The 27,069-nt window shown below is 43.5% G+C and overlaps 2 protein-coding genes across 5 annotated transcripts in view; both read left to right on the forward strand.

Moving 5' to 3' along the window:
* LOC110538386 (histone deacetylase 5) overlaps positions 1-18,264 on the forward strand; it is an 85,348-nt gene extending 67,084 nt beyond the window's left edge. For all 4 annotated transcript variants that reach the window (XM_090193474.1, XM_090193475.1, XM_021625176.3 and 1 more), the window contains 16 exons: positions 1,784-2,021; positions 2,151-2,356; positions 2,521-2,823; positions 5,354-5,507; positions 6,648-6,781; positions 7,003-7,123; positions 9,057-9,106; positions 9,342-9,449; positions 9,691-9,746; positions 9,970-10,057; positions 10,190-10,407; positions 10,580-10,698; positions 11,028-11,161; positions 11,305-11,389; positions 11,510-11,675; positions 11,910-18,264. In XM_090193474.1, the coding sequence (XP_090049600.1) occupies positions 1,784-2,021; positions 2,151-2,356; positions 2,521-2,823; positions 5,354-5,507; positions 6,648-6,781; positions 7,003-7,123; positions 9,057-9,106; positions 9,342-9,449; positions 9,691-9,746; positions 9,970-10,057; positions 10,190-10,407; positions 10,580-10,698; positions 11,028-11,161; positions 11,305-11,389; positions 11,510-11,675; positions 11,910-11,949 (2,220 nt within the window). In that variant the 3' untranslated portion in view covers positions 11,950-18,264. The remainder of the gene's footprint in view (positions 1-1,783; positions 2,022-2,150; positions 2,357-2,520; positions 2,824-5,353; positions 5,508-6,647; positions 6,782-7,002; positions 7,124-9,056; positions 9,107-9,341; positions 9,450-9,690; positions 9,747-9,969; positions 10,058-10,189; positions 10,408-10,579; positions 10,699-11,027; positions 11,162-11,304; positions 11,390-11,509; positions 11,676-11,909) is intronic.
* An 837-nt stretch (positions 18,265-19,101) lies between these two features.
* On the forward strand, positions 19,102-25,374 carry LOC110538385 (protein LSM12 homolog A). Its single transcript, XM_036938422.2, has 5 exons — positions 19,102-19,349; positions 22,460-22,593; positions 23,274-23,383; positions 23,931-24,057; positions 24,162-25,374. Exons 1-5 carry the CDS (start codon positions 19,223-19,225, stop codon positions 24,252-24,254), a joined length of 591 nt encoding a protein of 196 aa, XP_036794317.1. The 5' UTR covers positions 19,102-19,222; the 3' UTR covers positions 24,255-25,374.
* Positions 25,375-27,069: the final 1,695 nt, after the last annotated feature.

Here is a 27,069-nt window from a genome sequence, read left to right on the forward strand (position 1 = left end):
CCGTCTGAAGTTTGCTAGAGAGCATTTGGATGATCCAGAAGAAGATTGGGAGAATGTCATATGGTCAGATGAAACCAAAATATAACTTTTTGGTAAAAACTCAACTTGTCGTGTTTGGAGGACAAAGAATGCTGAGTTGCATCCAAAGAACACCATACCTACTGTGAAGCATGGGGGTGGAGACATCGTGCTTTTGGGCTGTTTTTCTGCAAAGGGACCAGGACGACTGATCCGTGTAAAGGAAAGAATGAATGGGGCCATGTATCGTGAGATTGAGTGAAAACCTCCTTCCATCAGCAAGGGCATTGAAGATGAAACGTGGCTGGGTCTTTCACTGAGGCCTGTACTCTGGAGCGGGATCGATGTGGAGGGTCCGTCATGGTCTGGGGCGGTGTGTCACAGCATCATCGGACTGAGCTTGTTGTCATTGCAGGCAATCGCAATGCTGTGTTACAGGCAAGACATCCTCCTCCCTCATGTGGTACCCTTCCTGCAGGCTCATCATGACATGACCCTCCAGCATGACAATGCCACCATACTGCTCGTTCTGTGCGTGATTTCCTGCAAGACAGGAATGTCAGTGTTCTGCCATGGTCAGCGAAGAGCCCGGATCTCAATCCCATTGAGCACCTCTGGGACCTGTTAGATTGGAGGGTGAGGGCTAGGGCCATTCCCCCCCCAGAAATGTCCAGGAACTTGCAGGTGCCTTGGTGGAAGAGTGGGGTCACATCTCACATCAAGAACTGGCAAATCTGGTGCAGTCCATGAGGAGGAGATTCACTGCAGTACTTAATGCAGCTGGTGGCCACACCAGATACTGACTTACTTTTGACCCCCCTTTGTTCAGGGACACATTCAATTTCTGTTAGTCACATGTATGTGGAACTTGTTCAGTTTGTCTCAGTTGTTGAATCTTGTTATGTTCATACAAATATTTACACATGTTAAGTTTCCTGAAAATAAACGCAGTTGACAGTGTGAGGACTTTCTTTTTTTTGCTGAGTGTGTGTGAGGCAATTTAGCAATTAAGATTTTTATCTGTAATGGTTATGATAAATTTGCCATAGCTGCTGTTCTAGTTCTAATTTAAGAGTGAAAAACTCACATACAACTATGACAAGCTCAAATCAAGTTTATTCACCCAATGAGTCAGACAGATGAACAGACAGACGTGTGTGTGTGTGTGTGTATACCCCAATTTAGGTGAAGTCTCCTCCTTCCCTCTAAACATTACATTTTTTGCTAGGCTCGAAGTTAAGTGATGTGGTTAATAAACTGTTCCTTCTCCCTTACTCTGACCTGACCTGACCTCGACCCCCATTCCTCACTAATCCACAGCTCTCCACCCTTATCAGTGACCACAACCATGTGATTGCCTTTCCTTAACTCAGTACATTCCAAGCCCCTGGCTCATATTCAACCTTAATTGACTCCACCATATACATTTCTCCTACATATAACCATTCATTTCTGGTGTAACAACCAGACTGTGGCCCTTCACCTTTCCATAGGATACTTGATGATTAACAATATTTCAAGTTTAGAAGTCAGAACCCATCACTGTTGGCATAAAGGTAAATGTGCACATTTTTTTTCCAGTGCGGGCCTTGTGTTCTAAAAATAGCTTATTTTAATATTTTTTTAAGTACTCGTAAAAAAACTGCCTGAACCTGCTCCATCCCACTGAGTTGAGGTCAAATAGAAACCAGCACACACTCCCCTGAACCAGAGTTGTCATCTGATGTAGAAATTCTGACTTAGTTAACCCCCCTTCCATCCTCAGGCCAATCAGAAGCTATTGCAGGAGGCGGAGAGGCAGGCCATCCAGACCATGCGTCAGGGTGGGGCTCTGACGGGCAAGTTTGTCAGCACCTCGTCCCTGCCGGCATCATGCCTGCCACCTGGGATGCAACACGACTTAGACTCCACCCAGGCCCCCAACAGCCACAGCAGTCACTCCTCCCTACTGCAGCACGTCCTCCTGCTGGAGCAGGCCCGCCAGCAGAGTGCCCTCCTCTCAGGTACATCTACCAACATATATTTATACTCGTATATCCCTGCCAGCAGAGCGTCCTACTTGCAGGTAAATATAGATTCAAATACATACGGCCTCTTCTGAAATACGTCTCTCTGACTCTTCCTCCCTCCAGTCCCCATGTACGGTCAGTCGCCGTTGGTGACGGGGGACCGGGTGTCCAACAGTATGCGCACGGTGAACAAGCTACCACGCCACCGGCCCCTGAGCCGCACACAGTCTGCACCCCTCCCCCAGAGCCCCCAGGCCCTGCAGCAGCTCGTCATGCAGCAGCAGCACCAGCACTTCCTGGAGAAGCAGAAGCAGTACCAGCTCAACAAGGTAGGGGGTGCCACAAGGAACACTACTACAATATTAGAGGTTATGGTTGTGTTTGCAGGTAAAAAAAAAAAGTATTGTATGCCATTTGACTGGACTGAGGGGGGTGTAGTATACTGTACATGTGGCAGGGAGAGTTAGACACTGCTATCTGTCAACCACACCAGATTCTGTCAAAAGGGGTGGAGCTTCCTCGCCAACCGCCCACCCACCCTGAGGAGACAGAGGAGGAGCTCACAGAGACACAGGAGATGCAGGAGGAGGGGGCGGAGTCTGAGCGTCTGGGGGAGGGTCGTCCTCAGGAGCAGAGGCTCCAGAAGGAAGAGTCGGGGGAGACGTCACCCCCCTCAGAACGCCTGCTGACCCCCCTGAAGGGCGAGAGTACAGAGAGCGACCTGGAGGAAGAGGATGATGAAGACGAGGCCATCGAGCTGAGGGAGTGTGATGAGGAGGGCGTACCTTACGGCCAAGTAAATACTGCATTTTTTAAAAGACATTTTGCATTTAATTTTACTTTGATAGAGAGAGAAACTTGCAGGGCAATACATGTTTTTAACACTAAGAAGACTTTCTGTAAGAAAATCAGAGAGCCAATAAGAGGTGCAAATTGTTTATTTATAAACCATGAGTTTTGTCTTTCCTTGTAATATGATTAATTCTGCTGGAATCAAATCAAAGTTTATTGGTGTTATAGCGGGTGCAATGAAATGCTTGTTACTTGCTCCTAACAGTGCAGCAAGAATATTCAGACCCCTTTCGTTGTTGACCTTCCCAAATCTGTTTCGGGGACGTCTGTCTGATGACTAAACCTAGTGACTTGATTCATCATTGTACCTCTTATAATGGGCCATTTATGACTTAATGGCAAGAAACTGTCTAGAATGACCAATCACTCCAGGGAGGGGTGTAGATTGCAGAAATGACCTACCAAAAGATCAGTAGCAAAGGCTATGCAGTTGAAAAGGTAGGAACGTCATCATTAGCCATGTGGCTACATAGATTGGCGTTCACACCCAGTTCGAGTGGTGGGTTGAGTTTTGCGGGGGCCTGGTGATTTAGAAAAGGGTATCCCCTCTTGGAGGGCAGAGTGGCTGCGCTGTGCGAGGCATCATCATCATGGCTCCCTACAGAAGAACGAGAGCCTTAATTCCCACCCACCTGTGAGTCATCCATTGCACTTAGCAGGAAATAAAGGAACAAGCTCTCGAGAATGAATCGCCTGCAGTTCTTTCAGAAATTACCAAGAGGATAAGCAGCTCCAGTTAAAAGTTGTTAAACAAAAGTTGCGAAAGGGCAAGTGGACGATTAAAAAAAATATACATAAATGAATTACTACAGGTAATTAAGATGGATTGAATTTGGATTGAACTGTCATTGGCTGAGACAGACTCAGTAGTTGATGACATGCATTTGGATCCTCATCAGAGCCTCATACTCTTTTTTGAGGACCTAAACATTACAATATAATACAGTAAACGGCCACAGTTGGCTATGTTGCTGTTGGTTGTCATATTTGTCTCAAAATTATGGTCATTGACAGCAATTAATACATAACGTTAAAAAGAGGTGAAAAATAATGGAAATGTTTTGTGGTCACGTTCCTCTAAGAAATGCTGTTTGTGCGTTGGAGGCAGGAAGAACCAATGCAGCGAGGGAGATTATAAAATAAACCTCTCTCTCCTACTCCCACACACCATTGACAAAAAATATCAGAGGAGAGAAAAGCATCAGAATTCGGGCTGTGTCTTCTCCCCCTCGATGCGCGCTCACACACCCTCCCTCCCCTGCCCTTGCTGCTTTTTCTCATTTCAGTGAATGGACTCATCTGTGACTCATCTCTCCTTGGTGAATCATTCCCCTCTCCCGCCCACCCCCGCCCTTCTCTCCCCCCTCTCTTCACCATGCCAGCCCTTTTCTCACCCCTTTTCCCCCTACACTTTACACCAATTCACCACCCACCAGGGAGGTAGGCTGCTGCAGTACTATTTATGTTGTGATGGGCTAGGGGGATAGGAGTTTAGGGTATGGGGGCCATAGGGAGGGAGCATGGGTGTATGCAGTCATTCTGTAGAGACGACATCCTCAAAAACCTATTTTGGCATTTGAGTCAGTGACACGGAAGGCCCCCCCCCTACACACACAGCCTCCCTGCTGAACTTTTTTTCCCTCTGACTCTGCTCTACTTGTCTGCTGTGGTGCCTTGAATACAAATGGATCTGAGCCGCCCTCTACAATGGAAAGACATGGGAAGCGAAAAGACAGTGAGAGAGACTCATAAGAGAGCCCGCATTGCCTTAGGATCTCTCATTTAAAAAGGGGTTAGCAAGGTGTGGGCCTGCCGGACGTGTGTGTGTGTGTTCGCGTCCGCGAGTGTAAACTCAGCTCCCATCTCAAGGTCTTGAAACAAACCGTCCGCAGTTTTTAAAAAAGATACATGTGAACCTTGTCATTTGATCTCTGTTAGAAGGAGCATCTATCACGTTAGATTTTTCCTAGAGCTCACACAGCTCCTGTCTGGATGTGTAGTGCTTCTCCCATTGACAGAAAGCAGAGCCCCGTTAGCTCAGCCACTGTTTACAGCTGGGAAATTGTCAGAGTAGTCTTTTGGCTGTTGGGAAGGCTCGGTCCTTGTCCTGCCCTGCCTTTTGAGGCTCGTATGGGGATAAGTGTTTGCCTTTGGGTTTCTACCCAGGGCCCATGTTTAGTCTATAACAGGCTTAATTTAGCTCCACCTCCCTCCCATTTTCCCCTTGTTCCATTGGCCTGAGGTGGTAGCTTCAGTTTGCAGCTATTGTGAAATGTCACTTCTCTCTCAAGGTTGCAGTATTTCTGATGTAAACAATGAAAGCCACAGAGCTGATTTTATATAGTAAGTCCATTCCCTCACACTGAAGTCCAGTCAGTGTCTCATGATGAGACATTATTCAAATCTTTAGTTGGTATTCAAAATGTCTCTCTTTGTTATTTTGTCCCCAATTTTTTTTTTTTTTTCCCCACCAGCATCACCTGCAACAGCTCAATGTGTTCCAGGCATCCCTGTCCATTTCGGGCATGCCCCACAGACCTCTGGGAAGGGCCCAGTCCTCCCCTGCCACTGCCAGCGTCAAGGGGGCTCCCATGGGTGAGGTTCCCATCAAGCACCTCTTCACTACAGGTACGCTTCTTTTGGTTTTTGGAACAGATGACATACAAAGTGAGACGATCAGGACCTATTGAACAATATGAAAGAAGCTGTCTCCTTAGTTATCTATCTGAATCGCTGTATTTTTTTTGTCATAGTGGTAGATAGTAGAGCTTTAGCAATAAATCCCTATTAGTTAAACACTAACGAAAGCCATTGGCCTTTAGAGATAAGACACTTTCAGAAAACACTTCCCTAGCCAGTCCATGGTCAAATGACCCTTCAGAATAGGACGTGTTGACTAAGTCAATGGTTCCCAAACTGTGGGGCGTGGCGAGGGGTCGGCAGGAACTCAGTCCGGCTTCAACTTACGCTTGAAAGTTGTAATAGTAGAATGCACAAGGTGCAATTTCGAAATTGGGTAGTGTATCATCAGTTCCTCTTGTCATGTCAGTGATTGCATACCTTAGAGAGCTATTTATAACGTTTCAGAAATGTCCAGATCAGCTACTGTTTTATTTCGTTTTTTTAGCCCATAGATATTGTTGTACTTTTTTTAGTCACTCTACTACCACGAATACACATTAGAAATCTATAGAATTGCTTTAAAACGGAAATTGTCTTTGCAACCAATAACAAAATGTGTAGAATTGCGGGAAATAAGCGTTAAATAGATGTGGTTGGGGGAGTGGGATGTTTCCCAATGCTGGAAGGGGGCCCCCCTGAGTGAAAAAGTTTAGGAACCCCTGTACTAAGTGATGAGTCCAATAAGGGCTGCCTGGGTGTAATTATTTCAGCAGAGAAAATAATATCAAAAGCCTACAGGGTTGGATCTGATGAAACCAGGATGGCAGGATGACATGGAGCCATCCTCCACCATGGAATAATTAACATCTCCAAAGGTCCTAAAATGAAAAAATACATTTGAGATGACGATGATGATCTTATGCTCTGACCTGCTTGGTAATGGGGTCACCATTTTGTTCTGAGAGAGAAGTTGGAGAGAGGTTGCCCTGTGCTTGGTCTTCTTCCTACCCTGCCTTGAAAAGCTACATTTTTCTTATTTTTCTTCTTTCTTTCTTTCTTTCTTTCTTTCTTTCTCTTGCACTCTTTCTCTCTCCCTCCTCTCTTTTTCTCGTTTTCTCTCTGCCTCTCCTATCATCTCCTTCTCAGGGTTGGTGTACGACACCTTTATGCTGAAGCACCAGTGTATGTGTGGGAACACCCACATCCACCCAGAACACGCCGGCCGCATCCAGAGTGTGTGGTCCCGGCTGCAGGAGACTGGGCTCCTGGGCCGCTGTGAGGTGAGGGCACCCTGCAGACTACAGCTAGAATAGCGACCAGCTCCGTTCCATATTTCCAAGAGAATTTCTTCTCAGTAACTTAAACAAGCGAGTGGTGGAGATGAGAATGAGCTTTATCCATTATTAGTTCAAGTTCATTTTAAAAATCACGTCCCAATTAGCAATACAACATAACCCTGAATGAAATTGATGCATTGTGTGTTTTCCTTTACTGTGTACAGAGGATTCGGGGGAGGAAGGCCACGTTGGATGAGATCCAGACTGTGCATTCAGAATACCACACACTGCTGTATGGAACCAGTCCCCTCAACAGACAGAAACTAGACAGCAAGAAGCTCTTGGGTGCCTAACCTCATCTCATGTCTTTACGCCTCAGATATATTTGTGTGTGAGAACCCATGCATGTGTGTTTCCCTAGCCATTTTGCTCGAATGGTGGAAACAATATTTGCCCCAAGCATCCTTGAAAGTAGTTACTTCCCCTCTCCTCTCCATCCACCCACACACACACTCACACGCAGTCAGGTGGATTGTTTGAAGGCTCAGCTCCCTGACAGGCGCAGGAGGGTATTTTTAGACCTGCTGGTCGAGGGGAAAGGGCCCCAGACGCCCGTCCACCCCCGTCTGGGTGACTCATAGCTAGGCTGGGTCTCATAGAAGAGGGGGGGGGGGGTGACTGGATCAGCTGCAAAACAGCACTGCAGTGACTGAGCCGTCGACTACACACACACTTCAAAGTGAGTTCACTCTGTGTGGTGCTGAGCAGAACTGGACTTGCAGACATTGATGGTAAAAAAAAACAACTATTAAACCGTGCATTCGGGAAGTATTCAGACCCCTTGACTTATTCCACATTATGGTATGTTACAGCCGTAATCTAAAATGGATTTTAAAAGCTTTTCATCAATCTACACACAATACTCCATAATGACAAAGCAAAAATGTATTTTATTTAAATTTTTGCAAAAAAGGATACCTTATTTACATAAGTATTCAGAGCCTTTGCTATGAAACTCAATTTAGCTCAGGTGCATCCTGTTTCCATTGATCATCCTTGAGATGTTTCTACAACTTGATTGGCGTCCACCTGTGGTAAATTTAATTGATTGGACATGATTTAGAAAGGCACACACCTGTCTAGCTATATAAGGTCCCATAGTTGACAGTGCACGTCAGCAAAAACCTAGCCATGAGGTCGAAGGAATTGTCCGTAGAGCTCAGAGACAGGATTGTGTCGAGGCACACATCTGGGGAAGGGTACCAAAAAATGCCTGCAGCATTGAAGGTCCCCGAGAACACAGTGGCCATCATCATTCTTAATGGAAGAAGTTTGGAACCACTAAGACTCTGAGTTGGCTGCCCAGCCAAACTGAGCAATCTGGGGAGAAGAGCCTTGGTCAGGGAGGTAACCAAGAACCCAATGGTCACTCTGACAGAGCTCCAGATTTCCTCTGTGGAGATGGGAGAACCTTCCAGAAGGACAACCATCTCTGCAGCACTCCACATGTCCAACCAGCACTCCACCAATCAGGCCTTAATGGTAGAGTGGCCAGACTGAAGCCACATGATGATGGATGAATGGAGTGAAGTACAGAGATCCTTGATGAAATCCTGCTCAGGATCTCACTGGGGTGATGGTTCACCTTCCAACAGGACAACGACCCTAAGCACACAGCCAAGACAACGCAGCAGTGGCTTTGGGACAAGTCTCAATGTACTTGAGGGGCCCAGCCAGAGCCTGGACTTGAACTCGATCGATAATCTCTGGAGACCTGAAAATAGCTGTGCAGTGACGCTCCCCATCCAACCTGACAGAGCTTGAGAGGATCTGCAGAGAAGAGTGGGAGAAACTCCCCAAATACAGGTGTGCCAAGCTTGTAGCGTTATACTCAAGGCTGTAATCGTTGCCAAAGGTGCTTCAACTAAGTAAAGGGTTTGAATACTTACGTAAATGTGGTATTTCTGTTTTTTTTTAATCTATTTTCACAAATGTCAAACTGTTTTTGCTTTGTCATTAGGGGGTATTACATGTAGCATGATAAAGGAAAAAAAACATTTAATCAATTTTAGAATTAAGGCTTTAACAAAATGTTGAAAAAGTCTAGGGGTTTGAATACTTTCCAAATGCACTGTATCCCGAGCATCTTGGGAAAATAACTCTGCTAGGAAGGCTAAAAGGTGTGTGTGTGATACAATGTTGAAATATGGCTAAATAGTGTTTAACTTATTTAAACTACAATCTAACCTTTGCTCCCTGTCCCCATTGGCTCCTTAAGGTCCAATCAGTCAGAAGATGTATGCTGTGTTGCCCTGTGGAGGCATTGGGGTGAGTCCTCTATCTATCCATCCATCCATTTAGAATGGAGTTACATTGACATTTTAGTTAGAGGTTGAGATTGGATAATAATACAGTTTCAGAAAATGTCATGCAGTTTAATTGTAGGATATTCATTCAACATAAGCAGCACACAGCTGAGCATTACATCACCTACAGCAGTGTCATCATGTTAGAAGAACAGTAGCAGGGTGGGGATGAGTGTGTTCTCTATTGCCCTCTGCAGGTGGACAGTGACACTGTGTGGAACGAGATGCACTCCTCGGGCGCTGTCAGAATGGCTGTTGGCTGCGTCATCGAGCTGGCTTTCAAAGTGGCCGCCGGGGAACTGAAGGTAACATTACCAGCCCCTCTCCGTTCCACTACTGTTTGATTGAAAGTTGTCAGGGGCAACCTTGCACCTTAATTTAAAATGAACAATATGTAATAATCATGTAATATACCCTGTGGGTTTGTTCATGGGTGGACACAGTAGTACCCTGATCAATAAGCACTTAGTCACTTGATTTTGTTGATGGATAGGCCCTACTCAACATTTTCTCATGAACTGCTTCTCTCTCTCCTCTCCATTTCAGAACGGCTTTGCCGTGGTGCGTCCACCAGGCCATCACGCTGAGGAATCCACTGCCATGTGAGTACACCCAGGGAATCATGGGTAGAGCCGGGGCGGGGGAGTGGCTAGGGGGCTTCAAAGGAGTTGGTTGAAGTTCCATAGAGACATGGGGTGTGCGATGGTTGATACAATAATTGGTAAAAGCGTCCATTTTGAGTAGCTACTGGGCAGTGCCCTTAAACATTCTCCCTGTTTCTGCTGATGATTTATTTTAAAAAATAGTGTCTGTCATTGTCTGCAGGGGCTTCTGCTTCTTCAACTCAGTGGCCATCACAGCCAAGCTGCTACAGCAGAAACTAGGAGTGAGCAAGGTCCTCATCGTGGACTGGGTGAGTGGGAAGTATGTTGTTAGCGAGGCCCTATATGTGCTAGTGTCGTCATGATACCAAAATATATACCATATATTATGTGATCAATGCAGGTCATGTATTATTGTTCACATATCCGTTCTCTGTGTCCAGGATATTCACCATGGTAACGGGACACAGCAGGCTTTTTACAACGACCCCAATGTACTTTACATTTCCATGCATCGCTACGACGATGGAAACTTCTTCCCCGGCAGTGGGGCTCCTGAAGAGGTGGGGGTTGGACCTGGTATTGGCTTCAACACAAACATCGCTTGGACAGGGGGCGTAGAACCGCCCATGGGTGACGTGGAGTACCTGACTGCCTTCAGGTGAACAGACGGTTGTTGGTCATTAGCTGAACGAGCAGCAACATTGGCACTGATCTTTCATTCATATGAACAGGCTCTGCTTATTTAGTGATTTCCACACTGCTTAGTTCTTGCAGATGATCTGGAAACGTTAGCAAATAAAATGTCGTTCTCCATCTTGTCTGTTAAACAGGACGGTGGTGATGCCCATAGCCAACGAGTTCTCCCCTGACGTGGTCCTAGTGTCCGCTGGGTTTGATGCCGTGGAGGGCCACCAGTCCCCTTTGGGAGGATACAATGTCACTGCTAAATGTAAGTTGAACATTACTCCGTCTTTACGTGTCAGTTTTTCTGCCAAGCCTTTTCCATAGTGTGTGCATTTATAGGAGGGTCCTCTAGCTAATTGTATATACACTACTACCCCCTGCTGGAAGAATAGTACTTAACCACTAGAAGAAACGCCAAGAGACTCCATAGGAATATTGAAGTGCCTGAATTATTTCCTATCACATGGGGCCTTTACTTCATAAACCTGCACAAAACTAAAATTCCTGTGCAGACCTCTCCTATTACATAAATTCATGATTTACTCAGAAGATTATACTCAGTACAGCGTCAGTACAGTGTTGAACCATCCTCAGGTTTCGGCCACCTCACCAAGCAGCTGATGAAGCTGGCGGGGGGACGTGTGGTCCTGGCGCTGGAAGGAGGTCACGACCTCACGGCCATCTGTGATGCCTCCGAGTCCTGTGTGGCGGCCCTGCTCGGCGATGAGGTATGACATCATCTGCTATAGGAGGGGACAGTGGCGTGATGTCACATACACTACATGTCATTTGGTAGAGATGGATGTAATTGTTCAGAGAGGAAATTCTTTGTTTTTACATCCCGATCTCTCTCACACTGTTTCTCTGTCAGTTGGACCCCCTGCCACAGGCTGTCCTGCAACAGAAGCCCTGTCCAAAAGCTGCTGCCTCTCTGGAGAGGGTCATCGAGATACAGAGTGCGTTAGTTCGCTAAAATCAAAATGATCATTGTTTTACCTGCACATATGCACTTAGTTGTGTTTGCGTCATGTGTATCACGTCACCCTTAACTGACACGACTCCTCCTCTCCCTGCAGGTAAACACTGGAGCTCTCTCCAAAGGTTGGCTCCCACGGTGGGCCAGTCCTTAATGGATGCCCAGCGGAGAGAGAAGGACGAGGCCGACACGGTCACCGCCATGGCATCGCTTACCGTGGATACTGAGCAGGCCGCCACTTCCACCGTCTCCACGGAGACCAGCAGGTAAACACCTGCACCATTCACTCTTTTGGGGATTTTATGTGGTTTTGGAATGGCTTTTTTTAAGACATCAGATTCATTCACAAGGCTGTGGGCCTGAAGTTCCACTGAGACTTAAGGTGTAGACTTATCATATACGTTTTGACCGACCTTCGTTGGTAGGTAGGGGCTTTTATTTTGGCATGACTAAGAGGCTAATGTCTATGTCGTGCTGTTTCCTATTTGGTGTACCTGCAGGTCTACAGAAGAGCCAATGGAAGAAGAGCCCGTCTTGTAGGAGGAAACAGAGTTGTCACGACACCTTTGTCTCCACGTCCTTCGGCACTAGCCTTCTCCTGTCATCCTCTCCTCTTTCCAGCCCTCGCCTCACCTCTTTCCATTTTCTGAGGATTGATGGACTTGTGCTAGCCTCCCTATCCAACTCACTGAGGTGAGTTTGTTAAAGTGTGTGTGGGAGAGGAGAGGCGTTACACACACACACTGACCTAAAGGGGGCAGCGGCGGATATGCGTGATTGGTGGAGAAGCAGGAAGAGCCGGGACCTTTTGAGGAGCCTGTGTGTCTTGCTTTTTTCTTTCAATCTTTTTTGTAAGCAGAAGGCAGTGGATCCAGGAGGGTACCTCGGTTCTGGGGCCCGAGAAGCTTTGTACATTTCTTGTCATACTTTATACTTTTCAGGAACATTAGAACTGAAAAAGCCAACAAGCAGCAAAAATATTTCAACAGTCACAAATACACTCAAACACACCCGCATTATATTATACACACTAAGTTCCCAACAGCGGAACAACAATGGGGTTGTATCAATGAATAATGCTCTTCCTTTCAGAGCATGCGTACCTCTGTTCCTATTTTGTCTGTCGTTTGGTATTCTCATGCATCTATTCAATAATCTGTTCAAAGAAGCACACAAACATATGATATGTATATTTGCATATATATATATTACTGTATATTCCTTTCACTGTATCCGATATCAGCTGTGGTTGTGGAGTGGAGGTCGAGCTGTGGATCCTGCCAAGGGGGACTTTCTGGCTGAAGGAGACATCTCTCCAATTCAGTCTTTTCTTTTTTTTCTTCAGGAAGCCTCAGCTCCCTCCACTTTGTATGGGACAGAATGCATTTTGAGGTGGTTTTTACCCTTCTACTTTGTTTGGACTATCAAAAAAGGACACATACATACCCACAATCAAATTTACCGCTTGGTGCAATGGAAGCCCACGGATTGGACGAGGAAGGATTTTGTGGAATAATACTTGGATTATGAACTTTTTGTCTCACGCTTGCTGCTGCGACTGGGAGACTTGTGGTGGTCATGAGACTGGAGAAAGACGTTTTTAGAAGAACTTGGTGCCTTTATATTAAATATCCCTGTTAACACCAACTACACCACCACTTAGCAGAACACAGGACAGAAAGACAAATCCACACACTTGTTACTCTCATGTCTGTTTTGTTTGTATATTTGTTTGCTTGTTTCTTTCAAAATGCCTTAATTTCCTCCAGAGAATGCACCATTTTAGCCATCTCTGCAGATATGGGATTCTACTCCTATGTCCTCTTTCTGGGTTTGTGTAATACTCTAGGTCAAAGGTCAGTGTGGCCTTAACTGATTTTTTTTTTTTTTTTTGCGTCCTTTATCAATTCCGACCCGTACAAATGCGGCTGACGGTATGATTGTGAGGAAATTTGAACGCTACAACGACCAACTTTTTGCCATGTCACTCACTTCCTGTCACTTGTAAATACTGCATCCTGTCCTGCTCTGGCAAACCCCTCAACCTGAGACGGTATCAATAACGAACTCATTGTTTTTCCATTTATTTAGAGAGGAAGGACTGAACTTGGTCACTTTTTTTAAACAAACGTTTTATTTTGTAAAAAAATCAAATATAAGATGTATATGAATAATGACAATAACAGTGTTAATCCAATCAAATTGGATATGAATATTATATTTGAGAAGAGTTTAAAAAAATAATAATAATAATAATGTATGCTAAAGCCACCTTAAGCACACATCGTGCTGGTTTTGCAATCAATGTTTTGTCCTAAGTGCCATTTTGTTTTTTCCACAAAAAAAAAAGACAACAGAAATTGTGATATGGGGTGGATCTCATTTGGCAAATAATCATGAGCAAGCACCACTTTAGATGTTTACACTGCAATACCCCAATCCCTTGAAACTGTTGCCCACTTGTCAGCTGCCATAAACCCTTTGTTTGACTTAGTGTCCAGGTGCTGTGTTATCTGGCCTCCGTTGTCGTCATCAATATTTATATTTCTCAATCAATGAAAAGTGTTTTCACTTGACACCTATATGATCACACAAATTAAATACTTATACTAAATTAAATACTATTATATATATTTACAGTGGGAATTAGCACAATCATCATGCTTGAGGAATTCATACAAATCAAGTATATCTACTAGAGAATGGTAACCGACACCTCCCTTAAAGACATGCTCTGGAACTTTGGCGACTACTAAGTATTTTTTTTAAACCTCTCGCTTTCGGCTGGATGTGTCAATGTGTCGTTCATAGATGCATAATCTATGAGCAGAATTACGGTCTTACCTCATGTAGCTACGCAATCCCTAGTTTAAAAGCCACTGTTTTTTTGGATGCTGTGCTGCGGCATTTTCCTTATTTTCCCCCACCTAGGCCAGCCCTCTAGCAATTTGAGTAAAACCAATGAGCTTCTGCCCCTCGCCAGCTAGCGAAATGTACTTGGTACATCAACAGCAGAGAAAGAGGGAGATCTAAGGACATGGTGCACGTATGTCACGTAATACACAATTGTTGGGGCCCACTTTTTGCTCGTGACCACAACTTTCAGAACTACCGGCTAAAAAGTATACAAAAGTACCACTTTCACCAGCATACTCCGAAGATAATGTGTGCTGCAGAGTGCTGGTCTACATTGATCATTTTGTTTTATTTCAAGCAATGTAACAAAACACTGACCAAGTCTTCTGCATCTCATTTGTCCTCCTTTATTGAGGTAAAAAAAAACTCATTATGTAATAGGATATTTCTGTAGAGTTGTTCCCTCTAATCATATAGTCAATTCTCTACTGGTCCACTCAACATCGTAAGGTACTTTTGTCCCTTTGTCACACAACTGTAAATTGAACTTATCTACATACTGTAATAACTATACAGTGACAATGTTTTCATAAACGTTAAAGGGGTGTCAACGCCTAACTCCCTCACTAGTTACCCTTCTTCATATGGAACACAAAGGGCTAGCTTAGTTCAATCCAAAATGTATGTTTTAGAGGTTTTCAGCCCTGTCATTTGAAGTCTGACTCCATGTCCATCTCAAGTAGATCAAGCTTTATGCTCCAATCTCAAATGAATGGGAAGGTTGGACACTGGCACTGTCTAAAATGGTGAAATCAGATATGCTTGAATCCCAAATAAATGGGAAAGATTATCTGATTTCACCATTTTAGGCAGCGCCAGTGTCCAACCTTCCCATTCATTTGGGATTGGAGCATACCGTGCATTCTGGAAGTATTCAGACCCCTTGACTTTTTCCACATTGTTACGTTACAGCCTTATTCTAAAATGTATTTAAAAACAAATTCCCACCAATCTACACAATACCCCATAATGACCAAGCAAAAACTGTTTTTTTAGAATTTTTGCAAATGCATCTAAGATTTTTTTTAAAACAAAACAAAAAAAACACCTTATTTACGTGTGTATTCAGACATTTTGCTATGAGACTTGAAATTGAGCTCCGGTGAATCCTGTTTCCATTGATCATCCTTGAGATGTTTCTACAACTTGATTGGAGTCCACCTGTGGTAAATTTAATTGATTGGACATAGTCAAGGTCCCACAGTTGACAGTGTATGTCAGAACAAAAACCAAGCCATGAAGTCGAAGGAGTTGTCCGTAGAGCTCAGAGACAGGATTGTGTCGGTACAGATCTGGGGAAGGGTACCAAAAAATGTCTGCAGCATTGAAGGTCCCCAAGCACCCAGTGGCCTCCATCATTCTTAAATGGAAGATGTTTGAAACCACCAAGACTCTTTCTAGAGCTTGCCGCCCGGCCAAACTGAGCAATCGGGGGAGAAGGGCCTTGGTCGGGGAATAGTTACTCTAACAGAACTCCAGAGTTCCTCTGTGGAGATGGGAGAACCTTCCCGAAGGACAACCATCTCTGCAACACTCCACCAATCAGGCCTTTATGGTAGTGGCCAGACAGAAGCCACTCCTCCGTAAAAGGCATATGACATCCCGCTTGGAGTTTGCCAAAAGGCACCTAAAGACTCTCAGACCATGAGAAACAAGATTCTGGTCTGATGAAACCAAGATTGAATTATTTGGCCTGAATGCCAAGCGTCACATCTGGAGGAAACCTGGCACCATCCCTCCGGTGAAGCATGGTGGTGGTAGCATCATGCTATGGGGATGTTTTTTAGTGGCAAGGACTGGGAGACTAGTCAGGATCGAGGGAAAGATGAATGGAACAAGTACAGAGATCCTTGATGGAAACCTGCTCCAGAGCGCTCAGGACCTCAGACTGGGGTGAAGTTTCACCTTCCAAGCACACAGCCAAGACAATGCAGGAGTGGCTTCGTGTAAATCTCTGAATGACCTTGAGTGGCCCAGCCAGAAACGGGACTTGAATCCGATCGAACATCAGGAGAGACCTGAAAATGGCTGTGCAGCGACGCTCCCCATCCAACCGGTCAGAGCTTGAGGCTCTGCAGAGAAGAATGGGAGAAATTCCCCAAATACAGGTGAGCCAAGCTTGTAGCATCATACCCAAGAATACTCAAGACTGTAATTGCTGCCAAAGTTACTTCAATAAAGTACTGAGTAAAGGGTCTGAATATTTATGTAAATGTGATATTTACATTTAAAAAAATGTATAATCTAAGAACCTGTTTTTGCTTTGTCATTATGGGGTATTGTGTGTAGATTAAGGGGGGGAAACTATTTAATCCATTTTAGAATAAGGCTGTAATGTAACAAAATATGGAAAAAGTGAAGGTGTCTTAATACTTTCCGAATGCACGGTATAGCTGGATCTACTTAACCAATGGTGTGGGACTTGGAATCATGTTGACATTAGAGCACCTTCGAGGTCTGAAAATGTCTGAAACTTTGAATTGTGAGTGAACTACCCCTTTAACGTCATACAGTTCCCTTATAGCTCCTATTGTCATACCGGCCATGGTATGCTCTTTCGGTGTTGGTTTTCAGTGGTACTACTTCCCAGGCGGAGCATGTGACCTGATGTCACAGAAAAAACAGGCATTCGCCATTTGACTGAACTCTAATCACGGTGTTGTCACAATCGTGTCACCGGGGTAGGAATTGAAACACTCATCACTTGCAAAATTGTTGGTGGATGCCACTGTACTCACATGTAATATACACAGTGGTTCCTACTTCCTTTTACATGTGGCTATGGTGTGTGTGTGTGGGGGGGGGGGGGGGGGGTGTACTTGCAGTACATGGGACTGCTGTAACCTTGTTTTGTAATGTTTTCATTTAGATCATTGACCATTTTGAGATTTGGTGCATAGTTTTGTACCTCCACGTTGTATGGCATATATAAGGGTTATCGGGCTGTCCCGTGGGTGAGATGGCATATGACATAATTACCCTTTAATTGAACTGACGTGTGTTTTGTAGGTCAGGGCTTTTTTCCTGTGGGTATGTTGGAGGGGCAGCAAAAAAACAAAAAATCAAACCAAGAAAGTCTACTCTGAATAGAGGAATGTTTTTGTGTGTTGCCTTAGTCAAAACAACTACTACAAGTGGCAACCATGCAAATGTGTTCTTTCTGTCTAAACAGATACTGGAAGACATCCAAGTCTGTAAATTATATCGACTTATCCACCATTGAAGATAGCTTTATTGTTGCAGCCACACTATTTTGCTATTCAGTAAATGTATATTTATTGATATTTCATACGTTGTGTATATGTAGTGACCTATGATCGTCAAGGTTCAAAGAGTAATTGTATATTTTTTTGACTTTGGAAAGAAGTGTGTCTCTTACATTGAAACACCAGCGCAGTAGAAGGACACAATCTCCACTTTCTGTGGTTGGATGTTTGAATGTGACTGTCTTTTACCTTATATTTTAAATATATTCTTTCTCTCTTCTGGTCATAACTAATGCAGACGTTTTGAATTGATCAAAGCACATTCCTTAATGTCATGTGTTGTTTCAAATGCTTTCCTGTTGCGACAATACAAATGTGTTTATACTAATTGCTACTCACGTGTATACGTGCATATATGTGTACACATGTGCAATACACGCTATTTGAGCAATCTATTACTGTGACTATTATTGATGAAAATCGCTGTCCCTTTGACCTTTTTTTTCTTCATGAGTTGCATTGTGCACAGCGCCACCTTGTGGGTTAGCAAGGATCTTAAAGGGAATGTTGAGTCTGATTACTGTTTTATTTCAGGTTGTGTACATTTTTAAAAAAGCCCTTTTTTATTACTCATTGTAATGTTGTGACATCCTATTTGAGTATCTTTTTTTTTTTTTTAAGTGGGCCTGTTAATTGTCAAACTCAATAAAGCGATTCACTGCTCCAATACAAAGATGAGGAACATATTTCATTTACAGTGTTGGTGGTGGGATAACATACATGGCTTTGAATAGTGAAGTGGATGAGTGGTTATTTTAAAGTGTGTGTGTGTGTGTGTGTGTGTGTGTGTGTGTGTATGTATGTGTATATATTGTATGTATGTATTATTTTTTTCTCAGTTTGCAGTTTTAAAGTAAATTTCCTGCAATTGTACAAATTTTGTTATGGCTTATGACGTGTTTTATATGCTATATGGTGGGTCCCCAGGGCAAGTGCCCAGTCTGTAATCAGGCCCTGGTCAGAATCCGACCAGTCAGGTTATTTCTATACTAGCATCATGAAATTAGGCTTCAAGCTTGTAACAGGCAAGTCAAAAACATATCTTTAGAACTGTCCACTCCATATACATTTATGGTGGAAAAAATAAGATGAATGTGAAATGCCAAGTGCATGGATGTTTTACTCTGGTGCTTGTGATGAGGGATGTTTATAAGTATGAACTTGAGGGTTGCTTTTACCAGTCTCCAAACAGTGTGAGTGAATTAACTAAATGTTTTATGCATAGGCCTACTCACCAAAATTGCAACATCTTGAGAAGTACTATTGCCGCTGTTCATGTGATAGTGTGCCTAGTAGTCGAACTCGGAAATGTCGGACTTGATAACTGGTTGCAGTAATACATGTGCCGCGTTCAACCAGTTAGCACGTCGGACATTTCTTTCTTTGACATGGACAAACCATATTACTTTTATTGTGGCGAGAAAGACTTCTAATAAAATATTACTAGATCGGGACAATTTAAGGGTCCAGATCGGTTAAACTCTATCAACCAGTCATGAGGTGGAGAATTGGACCGCCCGGGGAAGTGTGATCAATCTATGACAACGCCCATCAACATTCCCTATCGGTAGTCAGTGACGCCACGGCGTATATTTACGTAAATCTGGCGCTCCCGTTTCCTGGCGGAGAAGATGGCGGCTCCTGGACCGGGGGAGTATTTCAGTGTCGGGAGCCATGTCTCCTGCCTCACCTGCTTGGGGCAGCAATTGCAAGGAGAGGTCGTTGCCTTTGACTATCAGTCCAAGATGTTGACTTTGAGTATCCTTTTTACCGTTTTCCGTTGTCACTAAATCGGTGGTCTTCCAGGCTGCAAGGGGCCTGGGGGTAACTGTTCGCGCTTGCCAAATTAAGATCCGCGCAAGCGTAGTCAGGAGACTAGCTAGGGAGCTAACTAGCCTACTCTTGATCAAAACGTAGCTAACCACACGATTTAAATATTGTTCCGTTCAGTTACTTTAAACCTTGTTACTTTCTATTTCAAGCCAGGTATGTCAAGTTTAGAATCGGCATGATCTTGAGTTAATGTTTGTTGTTAGCCAGCTAGCTATCGAAGTTGGCATTGGTATTGTGCCATAATGCTACCTAACTTGCTAACCCAAGCTATTGTGGTCAGCGTTAGCACAGTCGGTCCTTGTTGGGATCACTATCTGGCAGCTCCAAGGGGCGTTATGCCTGGCAAATTCTTAGTAACAGTTAGCCCATTTTCTAGCTGCATGCTAACTAGCAGACCACGCTTAGAGTTGTAGTATGCTCTAAAACAATGGTTATTTAATGGCTAGTCATGCAATGATGTAGGTAGCTACCCACCCCAAGTTAGCTTACGTTGTCGAAACTGACACGCCATGATTCACTGGTGACAGTTTAGAAAGGAGTGACTGTCAAGTTCTTGGGTTAGCTAGCGTTAGCTAGTAACTGTCTACCTAAGTACTTTGACCCCTGTCAAGTGTTTTGTAACGAACTTGAGAAATACATGAACTATATGCAAGTTCTTAGTTGTAGCTATATTGGAAGATGGCCAACGTTACCTAGTTGCTGTGAAATATGTTATCTGAATGTGCAGACTTGTATTTCATGACATGAGGGATGTTGATGGGATAAAGCCAGGTGGATTTCTTACAGGCAACATTTGGAGAAGACCTATACAGTATAGGTTGAGTGAAGTTGAGGTATTATACACATCTCTTGCGCTTTTAGCCCAGAAATTCATTTTCAGGCCTGCACAGAGCACTGCTTAGAGAAATGGGCAGTCGTGAGAAGTGCAACATTTGATATGCTGCAGAACTCTTAGGAAGCCATTTGATTTGGACTATATGCTCACACAGACATACATTGCAGAGCACTAAGAATTCTGTTTGCGTGGTTGTGCGGGCCAATCTTCCACCTCTGCCTGGTATAGGGCAGAAAGGCCCAGAGTCAGGCCACCCTGTGATAGTGAAATAACTGCAGCCACAGCCAGGGAAAGGAATGTGATTTGTCTGTCAGTCAGCTGTTATCACACTGCATCAGCATTGTGGATTTCAACCGTGTGCATTCCATACCTTCACGGTCCGGTGGATGTCAAACAGGTCTCTATTACCTGGCTGGAAGGTAGTACTGCCTCAATCCTCAGACTTTGCTCAAGTTAAGTTAGAGGCATTTTATCAATGTTAGTTGATGACTAGCCCTTGTTTTGTAAATGTTTTTATTGTTTTTTTTTTAATACAGATCTACAATGTTAAGGTTGTTAAATCTAGTCTACTTTTCTGTGGATGTTGTGAGATGCATAGAGGGCATGTTCCCAATACTCTTCAAGTGGTGTATCATGTAGGCCTATTCACTTGAGGTATTTTGTTTATGGAAGCACACTGTGACATGTTTTCAGGGTGACACAATAGCATAGTATAGTGCAGGGGGTAAATAAAGCTTCTAGATCCAGTCATACCCTCATGGCATGTTAGGTTGTTTCCCTTGAGGCTGGTGAGTCACTGAAAGGTCATGATGTCAGACAGGAAATCCACAGCCCTCTATTACTGTTATGGAGGAAGTGCAGCAGCCATAAAATGAAGGATTGTAAAACCTGAATGAGTTCAGCTCTGAGCACTACCTCTGTCTGCCTTGTAATGAGAACTTTTCTGACCATAGTAAGGACACAGGCCTTATTCCCAAACTTTTACTCATATCCAACCTGTTTTTTATTTGGGAAATAATTAGCTTGGCTCAGGGTTTAGTCTTTTTGGGAAATCGGTTGAAGTGCAGGTTCTGTGCTGCCTTCGGTTGTTGTGTGAGGTCAGAGTCTGTGAATTTTGTCTGTCGCCAGACTATAAACCGTGTCAAGGGCAGTGAGCAGGCTGCTACTAGATAGTATCCCTTGAGCTTTCTTTAACACAGTTGGGTGTTCGTGAAGGCTACTCTTGGCAGTTGTGCTTAGTATGCCAAAAAAAAATATTCTCTGCCTTGTAGGCTATTAGCCCTCTTTCGCTCCACAGTATTTCTGATATCCATATGAATTGTGGCTTGTTCGTACCCAGCCTCCTCCCTTACAAACAATGCATTGGACTCTTTGTCCCCTCACTTAAGTTAGCGGAGTTGAACGGGGATCTCCTGGTGGAGTCTATACACCTCATGCCGGCTTCAAATCAAATGTTGTATTTGTCACATGCTTCTTAAACAACAGGTGTAGACTAACTGTGAAATGCTTGCTTCTTAACATCTCATTTGAGAAGTTCTGAGTGGGCTATTCATTTTGTTTAGTTGCTGGTGGTTTGTTAGGCTAAGCTCAGGACTTACCAGTCAATGTTTAGGACTTCTGTTATGGGTTGTAACAGTCTGCATTGTTTCTTGGGCAAGAGGCTGTTCCTGGACTGCAGTGGTGAACCCTGGACCTGTTTCCTAGGTAATGGGCAAACATGATCCCAGGATGTTCTGTTGTGAGGAGGCTGTTGAATGGCAGAATAGAGGGGGGGGGGGGGGGGGTGAAAAAGGTGTTCCATCAGGGGATCTCCAGCACATGGCAAAGTTGGATTGGTGCTGTGCTTGGATTTTGTGTTCTACTAGAGTAGAATATGTTGTGCTCACTTATTAGGCCTATTTGGTCAGTGGTTCACTATTGAGCGACTAAATTGCACTATTGTAACTAGCTGCAGTATGCCATTTAGAATGTGTTCTGACTTCTCCTTAAGCTCAATAACATACACATGTTGATTTACCTCAGGTCTGGCATAGCCTAATGTTTGTGGAAGAAGTGATAGAATTATGATTCCAGCTGATCCATTGTTTCCCTCGCATACAAGTCCTGCATGTATATTTAGTTTAATGCGAACTGCTGCTTATTTGACCTCCATTCGGAATGTGTCGTACAGCCTATTTGCCTTGACCCACTGACCTTTCAGAATGCGCCCCCTCCAGTGGAAAGGCAAACGTCAGCGACGTGATTCTGATTAACTTAGCCTATGTGTCTGAGGTGGACATCATTAATGACCGCACTGAAACTCCTCCTCCACTAGCATCTCTGAATGTCAGCAAGGTAAGACCAGCCAATCACCACTCCTCACACCCTCCTTGACACATCTCTTTCTCATACCAAGTAATGACGAATCATCGGACATCTGGTCATTTTGTCATTAGCTTTATCAATAAGTCCTGCTCTAACTCACTTGAGTCAGCTAATTGTGGTTCAGTCAGACTAAAGACTGTAATTAGTTTAGGCAAGCTGATTTATTCTAGTTGAATCAGGTGTGTTTATGCTGGGCTGGAACAAAAACTTGCACACCCATTGGTTTTCAGGACTGGAATTGGGAATCCCTGTCCCAACACGGAGTCAATGAATTGTATAATTTTGGGTGCTTTCACATGTTGATTGGAACCATATGTTTAACCTGAATGGATTGTTTGTCTATTTAAAGAATGAATGGCCATTGTCTTGCCCCAAAAAAATCCTGAAATGTTCCATCACCATATCATTCAACTTTGGTCGGCATCAAACAAAACCCACCTGTTCCACATTTGACTAAAATGATCACTAAGCAGTTTCTAATATTTGTTTGTATTGCTAACAGGTGGAAATTCCTTAGTTCCTTTCAATGCCAAATATAATTTTTTCCTTTTTACATTAACTTCCAAGGGCTTTTGGGGTTCTCAGTTGAGAATGTTGGCTATTGTGAACAGCTCTAACGTTTTGGTTCTCCTTTTCCAACACGCCTGCAGCTTGCCAACAGAGCACGGTCGGAAAAGGAAGACAAGTTATCCCAAGCATATGCAATTAGTGCTGGAGTCTCTGTGGAGGGCCAACAGCTATTCCAGACTATACATAAAACGTGAGTATCGTCTCCTGTCTCTAATACTGTGGCTCTGCTGCCTCCATCTATAGAAACATCTGTTATTTACTTACTATGACGGTCAGAAAAGGCTGTTTTAAAGAAAATGTGCTACCCAATGCATTTAAATAGTCTTATTGGATGTTGAAGTTGCCTTCACTGATTAGTTGTCCAGTTTGAATGCCAGTCTTTGATTCGGTAATGTTTTGTTTTAAAACCCTATCAAATAGTATGCATTCCATTATACCTCTTGGTTCTAGTGTTGATCCCTGATTTGGCCTAGACTATGACTGTAAGTCTTACAGTACCAACACTGATTGACCCATTTCTAATGTAAGCTGTTAATTCTGTAATGTTCTTTTGTTTAATTTGTTTGTAAATTTTCTTCAGCGTTGTTGCTGTTCGATATGCACCTGTCCACCATCCGATACCTGCTGCATGGAGTCATCTGTCTAAATGTGTGACCTGAAACCTTTAACCTCAGTACCCTGACTAAAGGCAGCTTACTGGGTGCTTTTTTTCAAAAACATTCTCCATCTCTCTGTAGCATCAAAGACTGCAAATGGCAGGAGAAGAACATCATGGTGATGGACGACGTGGTCATATCCCCACCTTACCAGGTGGAGAACTGCAAAGGCAAAGAGGGTAGTGCTTTAAGTCACGTACGCAAAATAGTGAGTATGCCTTCCCACCATTCATTCACCATTGAGGGAATACAGAAATGGCAATACCAGAAAGTTGATTGAGGATAAAATGTTACTTGTCTTGTCCCCTGCAGGTGGAGAAACATTTTAGAGATGTGGAGAGCCAGAAGTCGGTGCAGCGGCCACAAGCACAGCAAACACAGAAAGACTCCACCTTATCATCTTGAGCCGGAGTTAGGGGGTGTGGGAGGGGGAATTGGTTGGGGGAGGTCACAACGTCAAAGGCAGTTTTGGTTTGTTCTTCTCTCTTCCCCCTCCCTTCAACATCAGAGGTGTCCAACATTTTGAACAGGACAAAAGGGGGTCCCAATCGAGAGGGAAATATCCAGTTCATTTTTAAAGATAATCTAACAAAAGTAATCTCAATTTGCCATCATTCCCCACCCACACCCCTCTTCTTGACCTCTTACCTTCCCTTCTGTTTCTTCTCTCCTCCTGCCGTCAAGCCTGCTCCTCACTTCCATTTCACAGAGAAAAGTCACTTGATTTCTATTCATTGGTTGATCTATTTTCTAGTCATTTCTCGTAAATTTCAACAGTAGAAATTTATGGTAAGAGTTAAAGGACCTTTTCTAATATTGAAATACTGTTTTGACAAGAACACTAATTTTAATAGCTTTCTTGAAAGCACATGGTTATTTTTTTAACAGCTGACTGAAAGGATGCCAATAGTGACGCGTGTGAATGGGATGAATGGGAACTCTCACAATCTTACAAACATGCACCCAGTAGGTTATTGAAATTGCGGTTTTCCCTCAACGGGGGAAACACTCAAATTGTGTTAACATTATTAATCTGACATAAAATAGACTTGAAATACCTCCCCCAAATTGTCCTTTCAGGAAAAAATACAATTTGTAAACACCCATTTGGTTCTAGTAGCTTGAAATATTTTTCATGAAATGCTTTCCTTTTTTCCAAACAGACATGACTGTCTGCTTTTACCCATAAGCTCTTGCTGCATGGTCCCACCTAAACTAAAGATGCTCTGTTTTTCTGTGTATAGTTTTAAGTCTGGAAGCTAAAGATAAAGGGCATGTGTTATTTTAGAGTAGAGGCTGGGCTGTTTTCCTCTTCCCTTTCATCCTTGTCCCTCATGGTCTTTGATTCTACAATACAGTACCTCTTCCACGATGGGACCACATTGAAATCCAGCTCTTTTCTTACACTCTCCATCTCCCACTCCTATTCTATTGTCTACCGACCATTGACACACTTTGGCAGGTGAAATCTGCTCTTCCGCCCGACTCAATGCATTCCTCCCATGTTCGAACAAGAAAAAACAAATTAATTAACCACGTTGGCCAATATCATATGGCGTGCCACTGAACCGTGTGCGATGAGATCGATCTCAGTTCTGTATGGGATGCTTTGTATTCACTTTTGGAAAAAATGTACTTAAAGATATCTTGCCATGTTTGAGACTGGGATGGGGAGCAGGTTTCCCAAATGGCCCAAAGGCCCCTATCCCAGCCTCGTGTTTATAACAATGTAGCCTGATTGGAGGCTCGGCCAGTGGGGTTAAGTTGTGACAGGCATCCGCGTTGTTTACCCGTCCACCGTGTGTCAACGAGGCTGCCGTTGCCAAGGTTTCCTTCCCAGTATTTTATTTTTTATTTTTAAATAGCTAGTAACATGGAAATAAAAAAAAGGAGAAAAAAAACGAAGTTTGCAGTTTGTCATGTTTCTTTTTTTGGCCTTTGGTGTTCATGGTTTTCTACTTTGGGATGTAGCAATCAGTCTTTTGTTCACACTCATATCAAAATATTCCTCAGGGAAAAGGAATTCATCTTCAACTACCAATTGTTTTGTTAAATGCATTATTTCAATGTTTTATTGAGCTGGGTCATCTGGGATCGATGAAATGCAAACCATTTTTGTTATCTGCTATGCCTTCAAATTGTCAGCAGAGGGCATCATTGAAATGTAAATGAAGGTGAGATGTATGGCTGTGGTAAACAAGCAATGACCATGTCCATTCAATAGGTCATATCAGACAGTATCCAAGCTCTAAGGTCTTGCCTTCAATAAACAAGTATCCACATAACAAAGAACCATGGCACATTGTCAGAATTACACGTAATGACATACCTAAAAATCAATTTGGTGAAATGCCACAAATGGTGTTGAAATACTGTATGTTCCCTATTCACTCACTTAATGAATTAGAGTAGGCCTGCCTACCTGTCATGTGAAATTGAGGGCCTCTAGGGGCATTTGTGGGCTACTCCACAATCAAAAATACAATGGAGATGCACTCAACCAATTAAAGGAGCCTATTCTTCCCTATAGAATGGCATGCTTAGTCACTCATATTGTAGTTTCACTCTGGCTTTGGTTCTGACATGTTTTACCTCAATTAAATCATTAATTCACGGCTGAGAATAGTTTTCCTTTGTCCAGGACTCCATGTATAGAGGTGAAACAGATCTGAAACCGTACGCTACACATGCGTTGGTCAGCAGGACCATGTATGAACCTATTATTTACAGTTTCCCCTTTATCACCACCTAGAACCCCTCCAGATGCAAATTGTCCATCTATTCATTTGTGGTCAAACTCAGATGGTGTAGCAACTGGTGGCATGTTAAACTTGTTGAGAAGAATATTGTCTCAATGGATGCCTTTAGAGTAAGAAAATGCTGTGGTGTGGCAAGTTTGGAATATGTTTGCGTATATATAAATGTATGTATGAAATATGTGTATATATATTTAAATCTATTTACGTAAGTATTCCGATCCTTTACTCAGTACTTTTTGGAAGCAATTACAGCCTCGAGTCTTGGGTATGTCGGCACAAGCTTGGTACACCTGTATTTGGGGAGTTTCTCCCATTATTCTCTGCAGATCCTCTCAAGCTCTGTCAGGTTGGATGAGAAGTGTCGCTGCACAGCTACTTTCAGGTCTCCAGAGTCTGGGCTCTGGCTGGGTTACTCAAAGACATTCAGAGACTTGTCCCGAAGCCACTGCTGCGTTGTCTTG

The sequence above is a fragment of the Oncorhynchus mykiss genome, chromosome 12 (genome assembly GCF_057628025.1).
Source record: "Oncorhynchus mykiss isolate SJ-2025 chromosome 12, ASM5762802v1, whole genome shotgun sequence".
NCBI lineage: Eukaryota > Metazoa > Chordata > Actinopteri > Salmoniformes > Salmonidae > Oncorhynchus > Oncorhynchus mykiss.